At 34.9% G+C, this 17733-nt stretch overlaps 3 protein-coding genes across 9 annotated transcripts; 1 reads left to right on the top strand and 2 right to left on the bottom strand.

The window, feature by feature from the left end:
- Window positions 1-482: 482 nt before the first annotated feature.
- On the bottom strand, window positions 483-1250 carry LOC129793682 (membrane protein FAM174A). The gene has a single exon (XM_055833866.1). It carries the CDS (start codon window positions 1136-1138, stop codon window positions 653-655), a length of 486 nt encoding a protein of 161 aa, XP_055689841.1. The 5' UTR covers window positions 1139-1250; the 3' UTR covers window positions 483-652.
- A 244-nt stretch (window positions 1251-1494) lies between these two features.
- On the top strand, window positions 1495-2676 carry LOC129793678 (60S ribosomal protein L19). Its single transcript, XM_055833860.1, has 3 exons — window positions 1495-1576; window positions 1953-2059; window positions 2122-2676. Exons 1-3 carry the CDS (start codon window positions 1572-1574, stop codon window positions 2622-2624), a joined length of 615 nt encoding a protein of 204 aa, XP_055689835.1. The 5' UTR covers window positions 1495-1571; the 3' UTR covers window positions 2625-2676.
- An 890-nt stretch (window positions 2677-3566) lies between these two features.
- On the bottom strand, window positions 3567-17092 carry LOC129793677 (MAGUK p55 subfamily member 7). 7 transcript variants are annotated; one of them, XM_055833852.1, is made up of 12 exons: window positions 16850-17092; window positions 14672-14907; window positions 12131-12312; window positions 9644-9739; window positions 9415-9546; window positions 8175-8204; window positions 6962-7129; window positions 6689-6871; window positions 6470-6605; window positions 5979-6254; window positions 5090-5433; window positions 3567-5029 (listed from the first exon to the last, which is right to left on the bottom strand). In XM_055833852.1, exons 2-12 carry the CDS (start codon window positions 14706-14708, stop codon window positions 4853-4855), a joined length of 1761 nt encoding a protein of 586 aa, XP_055689827.1. In that variant the 5' UTR covers window positions 14709-14907; window positions 16850-17092; the 3' UTR covers window positions 3567-4852. The 7 variants fall into 7 exon arrangements, with proteins under 7 accessions (XP_055689827.1, XP_055689832.1, XP_055689831.1 ...); XM_055833857.1 differs by having other exon boundaries at window positions 5979-6155; window positions 16850-17074; XM_055833856.1 differs by having other exon boundaries at window positions 5979-6158; window positions 16850-17063.
- Between the last annotated feature and the right edge of the window lie 641 nt (window positions 17093-17733).

The following is a 17733-nucleotide window of genomic DNA, read 5'->3' as shown; positions in this document are numbered from 1 at the left end:
AGAAGTAAAATTGAGAAAATAATGAGATTTGTATATTTTGAATACCATAAATAATGTATAATTTATTGTAACAATTAATGATAAATAATGAAGATATTTTAATGCTTTTAGAAAAAAAATTATCTGAGTTTTATTTTTATTTAGATTTTTTATTAGTTTAACGATTTTATTGTTTTGTAGGTCCTGATGAAGGTCCTTTCAGAATCCAAACGTCTATTTCCTCTATTCCTAAAATAAAACCGAAACATTCCTACGAATTTTCCATGGAATTTCCATTGGAGAAAATTCTCAGCTCTACGCGAGGAATTCTTTTCTGGAATTTGTATCTTCCGGAAGGAGAATTTAAAGAGAGAACTGACCGATAAATCTTCCATGTCATGCCCTAAAAATAGATGCTGCACATGTCTGTGCTGTAAATAAATGCTCCACAGGCTCCACTAAACACAGAAGTTCCCCCCAAAATGTTCAGAAATGAAAGAAAATTTTAATTTTTGAGTTATTAGTCTTTTAATATTAATTATTCTTGGCAAACATTTAGTAGTTTTCTTTTAATTAATTAACAAAATAATACGCATTCTTTCGATTTATCACATATGAGATGCGAGCACCGCGTGTCCGGAGGGCCCTTCGTGGGGGCACTCTGTCTGTCCCTCTAAAGCACCATTCGTGGCTGGGTTTCACCACCACTCCTGTGACTCGCATCGAAGAGCGTTTGCTCATCATCTGCACTGTCCTCATCCACGGCCATGGGTAGGGGTGTGAGTTCCTGCGTATTGCGATTCCCCAGCACCCCGTAGCGTCGTTCAGCGCGACTTGTGCGTAGCCTGTAGCTCCGGAAGATGATGAAGAAGATCAACAAAATTCCAATTGCTGCAAATGCCAGGAAGGCTGTCTGAAGGGAACTATCGTCTGTCTTCACCCACTGTGGTGGGGAACCCGGCGGGGAAGCTGTTGTGCTATTTGTGGAAGCTCCTGCGCCTTTTGCGTTGGTGCTGTTGCTGGAAGATGGAAGTTCTGGTGTTGGGGAGTCTTTCTTCACGCTGTGCAGTTCAGCTGCAGCAGCGAATTCCATTAAAATCATTAGGAAAGTCGCTGCGGAGACCTCAAAGGCCACGATGATACTCTTTGGGGGCATCATCACGATGTGGGGGTGCTTCTTTCCACGTTGAATCCACCAAATTTTACCGTAATTTCAATGTAAACACGCAAAAGAAAACAAAAATGATCGAGGTTGAATATCTTATACCACCCTGAAGTTTCGACGAATGAACTTTTTGAGAAAATTCATCGACGATGAATCTTCGCGGGTTGAAAAAAAATTTTGTTTTCTCCCTAAAAAGCAATGAAATAATTTCAATTAATTCTTAAACAATTAGTTGACAATTTAAAATAATTTTTAACATTAAAATTGTGATATTATTTAATCGAAATTGGAGAAATATAAAAAAAATCCTCTACAAACATTTGCAATACAACGCGCATTGAGGCGACGATTTCATCGAAAATCGCAGAATGTCGAAAACTTCACGGTGGTCGTTCTTTCTTCCACGTTTTGTCGTGAATCTATCAAGATGAGGTGAGATTTTCTTCTATTTTATTGCAAAATTCCGTGATAAGAACCCAAAATGCTACTGGAAAATTGTGAAAATTCCTCCAGGAATAGTCTGGCTACAAAATTCAAATTGTTTTGTGTGAGATTTTCCCGTGAAAATGCCTGGAAATGCGTGTTTTGTATCGCGGCTTCCCACATGCTGGCTTTTCAGCTCATTTCCACGAATTTTCATGGAAATCTTGAAAATTCTTCACGAATTTTCCCTCAGGACTCGTTATTCGTGTGTCTGAAGTTGAAAATTAGAGAGGATTTTCACGGAAAAGCATATTTTGAGGGTAGTTTGTGAGCAATGTGAACATAACCTAATTTTGGTTGTTTTTCTTTCCTTTCCGGATGGTAGTTCACTCAAGTTGCAGAAGAGGCTGGCAGCCTCTGTTATGGGATGCGGCAAGAAGAAGGTGTGGCTGGATCCCAATGAAGTCAATGAGATTGCCAACACCAACTCCCGTGAGTAGAAAAAAAATTCCGGAAAAGGGTTAAAATTGATTAAGAAAATAAATAACTTCCAGGCCAAAACATCCGGAAGCTGGTGAAGGATGGTCTCATCATCAAGAAACCCGTGGTGGTGCATTCACGCTATCGTGTGCGCAAAAACACCGAAGCCCGGCGCAAGGGACGCCACTGTGGCACGGGTAAGAGGAAAGGTACGGCCAATGCGAGGATGCCCGTGAAGTATCTCTGGATGCAACGGATGCGTGTCCTCAGGCGTCTCCTGAAGAAGTACAGGGATGCCAAGAAGATCGACAGGCACCTGTACCACGACCTCTACATGAAGAGCAAGGGTAACGTGTTCAAGAACAAGCGCGTCCTCATGGAGTACATTCACAAGAAGAAGGCCGAGAAGCAGCGCACCAAGATGCTCAACGATCAAGCTGAGGCGCGTCGTCAGCGTGTCCGGGAGGCAAGGAAGCGCCGCGAAGAGCGCATTGCCACCAAGAAGCAAGAACTGATGGCACTGCACGCCAAGGAGGACGAAGCTGCTGCCGCTCTGGCTTCAGCGTCCAGAAAGTAAATCCTTCTGTACATCCTCTTTGCGTAAAATAAAGGAAAAAAATCATAAAATATTTTTTTGTTTTATTTGAGTACTTTGTTGGGAAGTTTGTGTCGGCTTTTCTTTTTTTGTTGAATTTGGGAATTTCTAGGATTGACGAGGATCACCCTGTTCTTGGGATGAGAGCTACAGGAGCTCAATAAATAATTAATGAATTTAATTCTTTCAAGAATTTCTAGCTGAATTAAATTATTTCGTAAAATGGGTGTCAATTTTTTTAGCTTTTGTGGAAAAATTATTTTCTGCTCTCAAGTATGTAAAGGAGTTTATTCATCGATATATGAATTTTGGCCTTATTTGAAAAATAAATCAATTCAAGCGAAATTTTACAAGAAGAAAATATTCTGAATAATCCAAACAGATTTAAGGGGCGATTTTAAGGGCAAGAATATTTTCTCTATAGGTCATTCTTATAGGAAATTTCCTGGCCTACAACTTTGTCTCAGACCACTTTTCCCTATCTCCACGGGAAATATAAGTTTTCAAGCCTTTTCTGAACCCTTCCGAATCTGACTTTTTTTTTAAACTCGGCGGGTAAATTATAGACACCAGCGGGGTAAATAAAGTCGGTGGAATTTTCAACTATTTCCAATGATTTTCCAACTGAGAGATTGATTGTAGTTGATAGCTAAACTTCTCACCTTTTGATCCGCAACAAGGAATTTCACTTTTATACCCACTAAAACAGATTTTTTTGATTTTCTCTAACATGCCATTTTGCAACAAATGGATGGAAAATATGTCAAAAATTTCGATCTCCCATATGATTTACATGGGATGACTAGATCTACCCCAAGGGGTATGTTTTGATTCAAAAAATTGTAGAGAAAAATCATTATGACCATTTTTTTAAAAATTTATTTGTTCACTAAGATGGGAAGGAATTAATAAAAGAAAAAAATATTCTTTTGTCTTTGTATATTTTTGCATATTCCTTTTTTTACACAAGATATTTTTTCTTTAAGTTTTCTTTGTCACTATAATTCATTCTATATTTATTTTCTTATTTTTCTTTTAAATAAAGTTTCTTGTTTTTCATTTTATTTTCAAAGTGAATTCCACAAAAGGAAAGAAATTCTTTGTGTGATCAACTCGCTGCACATTATGGGTTAAATATCTCAAAATAGATTCTTTTTATATTTTCTTTTAGCTGTGATTCTTTTTATTTCTACTTGGGTTAAGAGCTCGTTTTTTTGTCCAATATATCAAAGATAAGGAGTTTTAATAGGAGAAATGCAAGAGTTTTGTTTTTTTTTCTTCTTAAGATGATTATAAATTCACAATTATTTCTTAATTTTCTTTTTCATCTCATTTTTTTTATCTAATAAATATATTGCTGAATTTTTTTTCATTAAGATTCTTTTCATCGTAAACTTTGTTTTTTTTTTCATTCCGACTTTCTTCAAAAATTCTTATATCAGGGTAGATTTTTTTGGGAGTTTAATTTTCATTTTTTTATTTAATCGCCATTCGCACAAAAATAGAAACTCAACAATTTGCAAATTTGCATTCTTAAAATTTTAGTTATTATCCCATCTGTTAATTTTTTATTTCATTTAACATTTTTTTTAAGATTTTCTTTTTTTGTCTTCAGCGCGAGAAACAAAAATAACTCGCTTTTTTTCTTCAAAAATTGTGGCAGTGAGTGCAACATTTTATTTTATTTATTTAATTTTTTATTTTTTCAAAATTTTTTAAAGTTTTAAAATTGTTTTAGAGAAAAAATAAAGAATTTGTTGCACTATTTGACTAAAAGAAAAATCGCTAAATTCTTTAAAAAAAAATTAAAATTTATTAGTTTTCAAGGCTTGTGGAAAATTCCAAAAATTAAAGCCTTAAAGAAAAATAAATTAAATTTCACTAAAATTTCTTTCAAAGCTTCATTAGAGGGGATGAAGAAGGCATTAAAGCTGTGAGAAAATATTTACAAAAAATATATCTCATAATCTTTTTTTTTTCAAAGTTTCATTTTATACATTTTTCCTCATTTTCACGAAAATTTATTTTTTTTACAAATTTACATATTTTTTCTCGAGTTTTTTTGTGTACTTGGGTTGAATTTTAATTAGGGACGAAATCGAGAAAAATCTCTCTTGAATATTTTCTTTAAAAATATTTCATTTAGTCAAGAAAAAAAGGAAAAAAATCACTGGGCGAAGGTTCCTGGGGGCAGGTGGCAGCCAGCTTGTCTACTGGACCCACGTGGCTGGTGCCCAGAGGGGTTCACATTCAGACTTCTGTGCTAGCTGGACGAGCCTCTCGAATGCCTTCCCGAGGTCTGAATTCTCAATTTCATCATCAAAGAAGTGCCCATAGAGGAAATTTATCCTTTCAGCTGACTTCACCATGTCCATCAGCTCCTCATCCTGCCCACGACAAAATAAAATTATTAAAAAAAAAGGAAAATTGAGGATTTTCAAACTTACAGTGAATCCTCGAGAGTTGGTCTCATCGAACGTTGAACGTGCGTGGGCGGCTTCACGGGATGCCTTCAATTGTTCAAAGGCCGGTGGTTTCACGTGGATAATAAAGGGCTTCAGCTGTGGCGTCCGCAGGGCCTTAATGGCCTGATAGTGAGGGCTAAGGATGCACACACATCCAGCATTTACAATGCTTCGAACACTCTCAGCGGACGTGCCATAGAGGTGCCCCTTGTACTCCCCGTGCTCAATAAACTTCCCCGCCTGAATGTCAGCTTCCATTTTATCCCGCGGGATGAAGATGTACTCCCGCCCGGGAACTTCACCAGTCCTGATGGGTCTTGTGGTGTCTGCAAAGTTTTATTTTTTTAAATTTCTAACGAAGCTTTCATTCTTCTTTTTGCTGTGATTCATTCATTTTAAAATCTTTTTTATTAAAAAAGAATTTTAGAAGGTTTTTAAAGACTTTTTTTAAATTAATTTTCAAGGAAGTTTTAAAGGAAACGATACTCTCTTTTCCGTTGAATGGAAAAACGTTATTTTAAAAAATGAAACATGTGTTCAAAAAGTATATGAAACATGAAACATCAAATGAAACAAATCTCAACGTTCTATTGAAAGAAGACGTCTCTGAGGACTAAGGAAAAAAGTTATTTAAAATCCTTAAAATAAAAGAAGACTACAGGTTATTATCGTTGTGAAAGAAATAATTTACTTAAGTGGGACTGAAGACTCATTTAAAAAACGGAAAAATGCTCATTTTCCTTTAAATTTACAATATCTTTAATTTTCATTAGTATTTATAGGTTATGAAATTTAAATTACAACGATCTTCTAACCTATAAAAAAATGATCAAAGATCAAAGAATAATTAATTAAAGAAAAACAGACTCACATGGAACTGGTGTGCGATACTTCTCGGGATCCCTCGCCGCTAGACGCCTCTTGAGCTCATTCCTACCAACACCGGGTGCCCCAATGAGGATAATGGGTCGAAAGATCCCGGGTCGGGGGTACAGCTTTGCCACCTCCTCATACGTTGCAATCATCTCCCGGTCAAAGTCATCATTCTCTGCTACATCGTACATAATCTTTTTAGTCTTTGGCCCTCGACATGAATTGGGATTTGGGGAACCGGGTGGGGTTGAACAGATGGATGCACATGAGCCTTCTGCCAATGTTTTTTTTTTATTTTGCATTTTGTGAGGGCGGGTGGTTCATCAAATGGTGGTGTTATGAGATGATGGATCAGTATGAAAGAGACAGAGATTAATGGTGTTGGTTAGTGGATTAAAAAAGCATTTCTTTTATTTTTTTCTTCTGATAAAAATGGCTGATGCAGGGATGCTTTGCTGGAGAGATTAATGGCGGGGATTTGTGACATACTTTTGGATTCACTGTTGCTCTCAATTTGCTTCCTTTCGTGAATTATACGACGCTCCTGGAGATTTCTACTGGGAATGAGGCCTGCTCGAGAATTTCGATCTCCCTCCTTGCGTGCTTGCCACCAGAATGCATCATCCTGGAAGGAAGACGTGAGTGAGAAGAAAATGGGACCATCTGGAGAATTTTCTTTTTGCGACGAAAATCATGGAAATTACAAACCTGGGATACAATGTGGAGGATATCGCCACGCTGAAATGCCTGCCCTGCTTCTTTGCAGGGTATGTAGGGATCACAATCGGGATCGTAGTCAAAGTGAGCACGAACACGCACCTTACTCTCCCTCTGACCCGCTTTCCCATCCGACGGCACTAATTTGAACGTTATGGTCCCTTCGGAATTTTGCTAAATTCACATCAAATTTAATTAAACTCTAATCATCCCTCTCTTAATTCAAATAATTAAACGAAGGAAAAAAAATGAGATAAAACTCACCAGAATCTGCAAAACATCCCCTGGTGTCTTCCCCTCCACATTAATCCCATTCACCTCAATCACTTCATCCCCCACGTGGATTAAACCCGACCGGTCTGCAGCCCCACCGTGCATTATCCTGGCAATAACAATCTTCCCCGTTTCATCGTCCGTCTTTATTGTGGCACCCTGAAAGAGGGCAAACACCCAACAAAAAATTAATTAACTAACATCCAATTTACACTTTCTTGGCATTTAGTCAAATACACAGCCATATTGCATTCGCACTTTACGGTGGGATGTGTGTAGTAGAGGTACATAATGTTTAGAGAGGGTTTTTCCTCTCCCAAAAATTGATGAAATTTCTCATTTTGTATTTTATGATTATTTGTTTAAAAGGGGGTTTAATATAAAATTAAAACTACAACACATTACACTGGCAAACAAAATTTATTTTGTGATGCCTGCAAAGGAGTAGAGATGAAAGAAATGACATACATTGCAGTAACGCTGTGTAGTTTGATTTTGTTATAATTAAAAATTTATTTAAATTAGATTTGAGTCAACAAATGCTCAATCATGATTGAATCAATCAGATTGATCAATGATTGAGCAATAATTGATAAAAGAATTGAGTCAGTGAATTGATTGGTCAATCTCAGGTCAATTCTGATTGATCAACAGTTGATCAACTGTGAGGACCTACATTGACTCAATATTGTGCCTAATAATTTATCAATTATTGGAAAAATTTGTTTACTAGGTATTTTTCATAATTTAATTTCAAGTAAAATCGCAAAAGTTTAACGTTTCATTCAAACTTTATTTAACGTCGTGTAATAAAACATTTCCCGCAGTATTATACAGGTCTTTGCGGTGTTAAAATAACATTTATTTTATCTCTTCTCAAAATATAATTTGTTGTCCAGTGTAAAACATAAATGAAACATCTATGTATTGGCAATTTTATACCTTAAAATCTCTTTCTAAATAAGCATAACTATACATAAAGTGTTGCCTTGTGTAATTTAATTTGCATTTTATTACGATTTAATCAACTTAAAAAAAACTTCTTTCTATCTATTTATTGGATTTTTATTGCATTGTGTGGATTATTTTTAAATATAAATTAATGTACAAAGAAGGTTTATTTTGTAGGGAATTTGTGACCTTTTTTATTGTTTGAGAATTTATTTAATTTTTTTGTTGTTTTTTGGTAGGGAAAACTACTTACTACAATTGGTTCCGCACTTTGTGCTCCACTCTATGCAGCAAATAATTTGATAGTTAAAAAATTTAAATTTCTTTGGAAAAAAAGAGAGATTTTCGTGATTTTTTTTGTAAAGGAAATTGTACCGCGTTGAGATAAAGATAAATCAAAGGGGGTTAAAGTGTAATCAGTATAGTGCTTTTGGAAATTGTATAGATTGTACAGAGAGGGGGTGTTTCAAAATTATGTCAAAAAGGACTCTATTCACTTTTGCTCGTGTCATGAACTCATTCAGAAATACAAAATCAGATAAAGAAAATCTTTTAGAGGGTAAATAATGCTTTTTTGAATGAAAAATCATAGGTAGAAGCACTGGAGCATATGCTTCGTGTATTTAAAAGACAAATAGAGGCGTGGTTTTCAATCAAATCTCAGGACAAATCCTTTCTAAAATTTTCTTATCTGTTTTGTTGTCTAAAAATTTTATCGATCGGTGTTTTTTAACCTATTTAAAGCTTCTTTATTTTCTTGTTCTCTAAAATGAGATCATGACACGAATAAAAGTGAATAGAGTCCTTTCTCACCTCTAGAAACATTAATGCCGAAAAGAATTTATTAAAAATTAAAAATAACATTAAAGTTTCTAGTTCTTTTGGGATAAAAAAATATTCTTTATAGAAAATTCTAAAGAAATATTTATTTCTTATTTTATTCACACCACAAGATATAAATTGACGTGGAAATTGCAAAGAGAGATGAGTTTAGGGGTTGTAATACGTTGATGGAATTATTGATTTGAATTTCACAACCCTTTTATATGCCTTCTGCAGAAAGGGGAAAATGTGAGGAAAATGCCACCTCTTTTCCGCATTGTACACACATGAATTTCAACTGTGAGAGAGAATTTTCTCTTCTCTATGACATTAATTATTTCCCATAATTCTTCCCCACATGTGTGATGTATATTGTACTAAAACTATGGCGCCTGTAGCTTCCCTTTCGCTGCATATTTTTTTTGTTCTTGAACATCTCCCCATATTTTTTTTTCAAACAGCATGTAGAGAATTTTTCTTGGCACATTGCTGAAAGCTCTGGGAAATTTTCTTTCCTTCTTCTTTCAGCTGGATAATTTTTTTTTCGCGAAAAAAGTTCAAGATAGAGGAGATAAAGCATGATGTATAGGATGACTTTTAGAAAGGCAAAAAAAAGAAGAAAGAAAAAAAAACAAGAGTGTAGATGAGGAAGATAAGGAGGGAATACTCACAAGTGCTTCATTGTTCTTTACAAGTTGGACAATCTTAATTGTCTCCTCATCCTCATCCACTTCCATGGGAATCTCGGGTAAATGAGGGTAAAAGTCCTTTTTCGCAATGGAGTCGTGGGCACAGAGGAGACTCTATCAATAACATCGAAATGAAAAAAAAAAATATTTTCTCAAAATAAAATCTTTTAATCCTCAAAATATCCTTTTTTAAATTTTCCTTCCATTTTACCTGCAAGTGAGGTGTTTGAAGCAGGTGGAAGACTTCTTTGCAGAGCGGTGAGATATGACATCGTGGTGCCAATTGCTCCAACACTTCGAGGGCAACCTGTACGGGAAGAAGTTCAAAAGGCCGCGCGTGAGAAAATTAAGAGCATTTCAAGTGAAAAGTAATATTAAAATTCTGTAGTTCATTTTCCTTTCATCTCAAATTCCCTTCGTACAGTCTCCCTTCTCGAGAGAAACCCTAAACGCTCTAATAAATTGAAAAGAAAAAAAAATGATCCCAAGAGACATTGAGGAAGACTATCAGCCCACTTTTAGCCCACTTTCAGCATAATTTACAGAGCTCTTCTTGAGTCATTCAAATGAATATTTCATTGGAAAAAAAAGAGAAAAAGGAAGAAATCAATGCAGGAAGACAATTTTGTGCACGTCACGCTAGTTTAGGTAGATAATACTGAGAATATATTGGCAAAGTTATTAGCTAAGGGGCATATAGCTGGGAAAGAAAGCTGTGCTATTTTGCATTGTAACTATATCTGCTACTTCTTTTCACGCTTAAAGAGAATTAACATTTTTTTAAATAAAAAAAAAGGATTAAAAAATTTATTTATTCTTCTAGAAATTAAATAGAAATGTCTGTCGTGCGTATTCGGGATTACTGACACCTTCATCAGTACTTGAAATAAAAGGAAAAATATTTGGTATTGTCTTTAGAACTTTAATTTAAAGTTTTTGCTCCATAAATATTTCAGAATATTTACATTTGCAACATTTTCTTAATTTTCGCAACGAACTTAAAATAGTCGGTTCATATTTGCACTTTTGCATCCCATTTCGGCCAGCTAAATGCCCCTTTCTCTCTACTACAGTGACTATATTGCCTTCAGAAGGAACATTTTCAATCGATTTCCTTGATTTCTTCCAAGAAATCTTCGGATATGATGTCATTGACTTAAAATGACTCGCATTATTCTATACAAGACTGAGTCTTAAATCTTTGTAAGAAAGAAATTACATCAATTTCCCTAAGAAACTCATAATACAAAAAAACGTCTTTAAAGGAAATAATCCCATCATCCAATTATAGAGAAAAAATCAGCGAATTGTTGATAATTCTCTTGGAATGCCCAAATAACAATTCCTCCCGCTCCTTTCGCCTTTCATTCACAAAAGAATTTTTTAAGAATCTTTCCTTGTGCGGGAATTTATAATCTTCTCCCGCTGAAAAGAAGCTTTTTTTATGAGAAAGAAATGCGAATTTTATGTACGATTTATTCGCTGTGCGACAACCATAAAGTGTTGCCGACAAAAGAAAAACCCAAAGTGTGACTTTTGCGATATCATTAAAAAATTAGGGCTCAATGTATCGATTGTGTGGAGGAGAAAATTAAATTTAGCAACACTGTGTAAAGTTTATTTTACCCACACCATTGTTTGGAGAACTTTTCTCATATTGTGCGGAAGTTTAACTTTAAATTTATTAAGGAATGAAATTTGTGACTCTTACTTGAGTATCTTTCTGTGTAAACTCTCTCATAGACATATTTTGCTTGAGGTTGAGAGAATGCTGCGTCTACGAAATTAACCCTCACGGACTCATGTTGAAAAAGCTTTTATTTATTTATGTAAATTAATCACACTCTTGTGCGAAATAATACGGAGAGGGTCAAAACAAGATATTTGATATTTTAGCTGGGATTGTGTTTGTTTATTTAATAAATAAATTTAGAACGAGGATTGTGCAGAGTTTATTCGGTTTCCTACAGTTTGAATTTTGAAATTTTAGCCATGATCAGGGGGCGTACAGCTGGTAAATTTGAGGGCTTTAATAAATTATTTTGTAATTCAGAATACTTTTAATTTTTTGTGAGTACTTTACACAAATAATGAATAAAGATATAGAAGAAAAATGCTTGGGATTTTTCTTTGAATTTCCCTTCAAAGTCAGAAAGAAATGATCACGATGGAGGCGCCTGGTTGTATCATTTTTTTAAAAAAATTAATCAGTCTAAACCAAAAAAAAAACTTCGAGTAGCTAAACAAAGTTAAATTGAAACTCAACGATGAACATTTTATGAAAAATGGGATTATGCACAAAACACTTGGCGTCTCCACTGCAATTTTTGACCCTTTTAACAAGGTAATTTGAATCGAAGGGAATAATAAATAAATTCAAATAATTCTCATTTTACAAACATTTTCAATGCCTTTTGACCCATGTTTGAGATAAATTGATGCGACAGAAGGGAATGAAATTCAAACCAACCCCAACGCTGCCTTGTAAACAATAAAACGTATCTGTGTGGAATACATCTAACACCTTGTGTAGCCGTTAATCAAGCTTTTCTGTGTTCCAAAATATCACTCTCACACGTGAGAAAATAATGAAATATATTCCACCACCTCAGTACTAAACAAATCCACAAAATATGATACAGCATATGGCAACATATTGCAAAATATTGCACAACAAAAGGTGCTAAAATAGCTTTACCTGCATTGATGATGATAGAAGAGGTGCCACACGGTCATCTTTGCCAATCTTTGCTACCTTGCTGTGCACATTGACGAGCGCATTGAGCTCCTTGGACTCCAGCAATGTCTGCAGGAAACCCAAATCTTGTTCACCAGACAAACTTTCCGCCTCCTTGAGTGACGACACGAGCCTCGAGAGTACTACAAAGGAAAATTCACCCCACCCCCGCCGCATGAATAAATTGAATGCAAACATATCGGAATATGTGCAAATGCGCGGGGGAAGCTTCCCCATTTCTTTTTTTATAATAAAAAGAACACGAATAAAGAATAATGATATATATCCTCGAGAAATATGGACGTATGAAAGGGTGTGAAGGCTCAAATTGAAAATATATATTCAAACCATCATACAACATATATACAATTTGTGAAGCCAACAATGTGTTGACACACATAAAAAGTTTATTCATCAAGGGAAATTTATCGCTCTATCAAGAGCCAAAGAGACATCGCGCAATGAGAAATTCAATATTTTCACTTCATATTCTCATCTCACTGCTAACTCAGCACAATATTCCAATTCAACAATAGAATGTGTTCCAATTTGGATGATGAATTGAATGAATGGCACGGAGAGGGCCTTCATCTGCATCCTTAAAAAGCAATTTACGGCTCATTGAATAGATTTGCAGAATTAAAAAGAAAAATGTTGGAAAAAGAATTAATATTGAAGGAAAATTCCTCTCTTGGATTCCCTTTGAATTCTTTTTTTCATTAATTTCCTTTTCTTGGTGGATTTTATTGTTTTACTAGTTTCTTAAAATAACTTTTGAGTATTAAAAAAAAATTTAAAGGGTGAAAATCATCATAATAAAAATCATTTTAGCTCTTTTAAAAATGTTGAAAGTTATATTGAAGAAGAATTATTTTCTTTGAATCAAATTTTTTTCTTCTTTTGGGGTTTTCATATTTTACTTTAATTTTTGTTTAAAGAAAAAGACTCAATTTCTTTTAATTAATTTTTTTTCCTTAGACTCTCAAGACCTGGTGAATGTGAAAGGCAGATAAAATAGGGGAGGGCGGGGCTAATAAAGTCACTTAAGGGTTTGGAAAAAGCTTAAAATATCATATTTCCTAGCTAGATAGAACAAAATGATCTGAGAGCGAGTTGTAGGGCAGTCAATTTCTTAAAGAAATGAGCTATACATTTCGCTTTATCTGTTTGGGAAATATGATATATTGAGCTTTTTCTAAACCCTTAAGTGACTTTTTTAACCCCGGTCTCCCCTACTATAAAATTGACAAGCAGCGCCCTCATGTTTCTCACATACTTTTGGTGGTGAACATCAAAAGTTCATCATTTTATAGCTGTTAGAGGTTTATCATAAAATGGATTAATAATTGATTTTTCATGTTTTTTACCATAAAAGTACTAATTTCTTATTCCTAAACGTATAAAATCTAACAATTCTCCTTCACAGAATACCAAAATGTTCAACCCAAAAATTTTAATTAAAAAAATAAATCTGCATCAAACATGGGACACCCTGTGTATAATGTTCTCTTTTAGTAATAACAAAAATATAACCCACGATTAGTATTTATGCTTGCCCCGCAATTTTATGCCAAATTCAGCACTTCTCTCTCTCTTCTATTCTCAGAAGAAAATGCAGAAGCATTTTAAAATTGATCTGTGAGAGCAAAAAATTCTCTTGTTGAACTTTTACATTAATTTCCTGTTGGCCCTTCATTCACTTCCTGCGCAGTCTTTTGAATTCTTAATGTGATGAAGTTTCTTTTTCTTTGCAAATATGTTTTATATGGAGGGAAAATATTCTCATGGAAAAATAAGAAAATTATTTATGTTGAAAAAGGAATTGCTTTTATGAATAATTCAAGAATATTGTTCATGCTCAAATTTTAGCAAGAATATGCGGACTTATTGATCCCTTGAGCATGTTTTATTTAATTATATTTTGAAATTTTTATAAATTTCGAGTGAATTAGAGAAGAATAAATCAAATTGTTTAATTGAATTGGGCAGATGAGTGTCGTGTTGAGAGGATTTGTGTGGAAATAATAATAAATTACTTCTGATGGGATTTTTTGTGCGTGAAAATTCATCTCTATCGCGCCCTAAATAAACTTGATTTCATTCATGCGTCTTTTTTGCCCAATTTAAATCGCATTAATGTCAAAGCCCGCCGCAAAGCTCACCTGAAATTGAGATTATGTTCCGAATGGGAGAAGAGGGTGGGTTTTGGGACATGGTGGAGTTGTGGTGCGCACAGGGTAGAGAATTTTAATTGAATTTCCCTTTGCAATTAGCCTCGAACATAGAGCCAGGAAAAACAGAAGGAGGGAGCTTTTTAATTGTTCCCCCAAAATGCTTTCAACGAAATTGCAGCATTTTCCTTCCATTTTCTTTGATTGAAGACATTCTACCATTTAATTGATTTATTTTTTCCTTCCAGAGGGTAAGGGGATATGTTGTGCAGATGAAAACTTATGTAATAATCTACGAAGTTATAATGATAATGAGTTTGGGAGCTCTCACCTGGATCTAAGCACGTTTCCATCACTTCTGCAGTCATAACGTTGGCGACGTGGCACAGCAACTACCTCCTCCGTTGCCAGGAAGGAGTACCCACACTGATGAAAATCCCGGAATTTTCTCACCCACAAACAACTCACTGCAAAAATTCCCTTCACACAGATGAATTCACCGCAGTTATGTGCAGATTTATTTTTTTTCTTTCACTCCAAACACCCCCCAAAGAGCACCAAAACACTCTGCAAGGATAACACAAAAAAACCCACACACTGTGAGAGAATTTACTTTAATGAGAAAAATTTTCCTGAATTGAATAACTTTGTGGGAAAAATTGTCGCGTGAAAATTTTCATCAATTTATTTGTGCGAACTTCCCGAAATCTGCACGCAGAGAGTGAGTGAGGAGCTCGTCTAGAAGTTATTAAAATAAAGAAGCTCCTCATTCGTTTCCACGCGACTTTAAAATAGACTGCCGGCGCGAAAAATCTGTTCCGTTTGACTCTTTTCTCATGTCTCATGGCTCGGCGTTTTCCCCGCAACATTGCGCCTGCCCAAAATGCTTTTCCTTCGCGCGCGCCTTTTGTTATAATATTAACATAAATGTATACATAACATACATCTAATACCCTTCCCGGACCCCAGGAGCCAATATGCCTCGTTTCCTTCTGCTGGCATTCATTCAACAGATAAACTCGCCCCAAAACAACTGCGCTGCACATAACCGGCGTCTGTTGGTTTTTTTTCTTATTTTGAGAAAATCATTTTCTTTTTAAATTTTAAATGATTGGGGCAAAGTTGGTAAGAAAAATACAGTGAGGTGAAAAAAAAATAGAATCTCTGTTTCAAATTTAATATTTTCTTTTAAATTAACTTTGCTGAGAAGCTGCTCCTGGGGCTGAATTCTCTAAGAGTGAAAAACTCTCACGATAAACTCCCAAAGGTTTTTTTTTGCAAGGAAAAAGTGGGGAAAACTTCACGTAAGAAAAATAATGCATCCGTGATAAACTCCCGTATGAATTTCCTGGTTTTCGCATTTCTTTTAAAGCGCTAAAGCCTTCAGGAGTTTATCACGGGAGTTTTTCATTCTTAGAGAATTCATGCCGAGGCCCAATCAGAGAAAATGTTTAATTCTTCTTCTTATTTATTGGCGTCTCAACAAAAGTGTTAAATGAGTTTAAATTTTAAAGACAAGAAAGAGATGGGGAGAGGGGGAAAGTAAAGAAAATCAGTTTCATATGTAATTTTCTTCAATATCATATTTATATTAAGATTTTTTTTTGAAGTTTCGAATCTTATTTGCCCCTTCATCAGGTCCAAATTCTTGAATTTTTCCAATAAATTCCTATTAGTCTATCTTTTTTCTTTCTTTTTTCTTCTTCTTTTTTCCTCTCAAAATTGTAGAATATTTTTCTAACGTCTTTTAATTGCTTCTTCAATTTTTCTGCAGCTAAACTTTTTCTGCCAGAACAAACCTCCTTCTCGTGGGTTTAGTGAACTAACAATAAGAGTATTGGCGCGCTCTTTTGAGAGCCCAACTGTAGTGCATTCTGTTGATTAAATTGCGATGGTCCCAAACACAGATTCCATCAATTGATGAGTGATTGAGAAACACAAGAGATGTATTTCACCTTTCATTGCTAAAATTAGCCCCTCATTCCGCAAATAGCGTGGATAAAATTGAATTTTCGTCGTGCTATTAATACCACGCGCGGCATGCTTTTCCGCCAACACTGAGCTGCATCGTAGTGCAAAATTGAGGTCAGTGCTGCTGGAGAGTGCATAATTTCCATGGAGCAATTTGCGGGATGAAATAGGATGGAGGGAGAGGCGTAGTCGTTTGATATTTCCTGACGCAGGAAAAGTCCTTCGAGGAATTCCGGGAAGAGTAACTAAACCCCCTTCCCTTTTAACCCTGGACACATTTTAGCCTTGACACAAAATAGGGTTCCTTTTCAACCCCCTTTCATTGCTATATATAGTGTGTGTATATGTATAATGGAGATATTATCTTTTATAGCAGGAAAATGCGGATTTTCCCACAAAATTCAATTTTCTCATTCAAAAATTAATTCAAAAGCATTTTATTGATTTTTTCCATGTGAAAATATCATGTTTAGTTGTGCAGAAAATCCCCCAAACTACCCCTATTTTCAAGGATATGTGTGTAAAACATTGAATTTACCTTCACAAGAATTTTCCCAACACTTCCCCGTGCCTTTTTCACGAAACACACGCCCACCCACACACCACAGGAATTTAACTAGACACAAACACCGCACCTATTATAGTGAGAACATTGCAAAAATATATTTTTTAGATGATTTTTTTTTCTTTTACTAAATTCTTTTGCTACGAAGATCTTTCTTCTTTTCTCCTGAACATCTGCAAACTTGTGATGGGACTCACTGACGTCTACTCTTGTAGTGGTAGCGGTGCACGAAAAAGCATTCGAGAGATTCCTTTAAGTTTTACCGTACTGCTTGACCGATTTTAGTAAATTTTTATTATTCAAGAAAATTGATTAGTTTTCTTAACAATTAGATGAAAACCTGATAAAAGGATAATAACATTTTTCTTTATTAATGATTTTAGGTGTTATAGAGGGCGTTCTACAAGACTGGTTTTAAGGCAAAATTCATTCTTAGCTCATTTTTGGTTCTAATTTAAAAGTAAAATGGAAAAATTGTATGAAAGAACCGCCATTTTGGAAAATAAGTTCAAACAAAAATTGTAACTTAAAGTTTTTTTTAAAGGAAATCAAAAAATGTTTTTCTTCGCGTACCGCTAATACTTTTTAGGCATTATTCACCGCATATTTTTACCCAACTGTAGGCAATATGTTGATATACAGCACATTAGGGGAAGGTCTAATGTATAGCCAAATTTAGGGGTTGATTTGGGACATATAAAGGGCGCAAAATTTGAATCATCCCTAATATAAAAAACGGCTGTTCCGATTTTTTAATTTTGCTTTTAATTTTTTAAAGATTTTGTAAGTTCTTCTGGTTTCCTTAAGAATCTTTCCTGAATTTTAAAGTAAAGGAATTAATTTTAATAATTTTTGAA

Source organism: Lutzomyia longipalpis, chromosome 3, assembly GCF_024334085.1.
Source record: "Lutzomyia longipalpis isolate SR_M1_2022 chromosome 3, ASM2433408v1".
In the NCBI taxonomy this organism is placed as follows: domain Eukaryota; kingdom Metazoa; phylum Arthropoda; class Insecta; order Diptera; family Psychodidae; genus Lutzomyia; species Lutzomyia longipalpis.
This window is presented reverse-complemented; position numbering and strand designations above follow the sequence as displayed.

Bases quoted from the DNA above. Each gene is read 5' to 3' on its own strand.
- LOC129793678 (XM_055833860.1), top strand. The intron at 2,060-2,121 runs GTGAGTAGAAAA...AATAACTTCCAG, and splicing joins GATTGCCAACACCAACTCCC to GCCAAAACATCCGGAAGCTG.
- LOC129793677 (XM_055833852.1), bottom strand. From the start codon at position 14,708: ATGACTGCAGAAGTGATGGAAACGTGCTTAGATCCAG. The intron at 8,205-9,414 runs GTGAGTATTCCC...TTTGCTGCATAG, and splicing joins TAAAGAACAATGAAGCACTT to AGTGGAGCACAAAGTGCGGA. The intron at 6,606-6,688 runs GTTTGTAATTTC...TCTTCCTTCCAG, and splicing joins TCCTCCACATTGTATCCCAG to GATGATGCATTCTGGTGGCA.
- LOC129793682 (XM_055833866.1), bottom strand. From the start codon at position 1,138: ATGATGCCCCCAAAGAGTATCATCGTGGCCTTTGAGGTCTCCGCAGCG.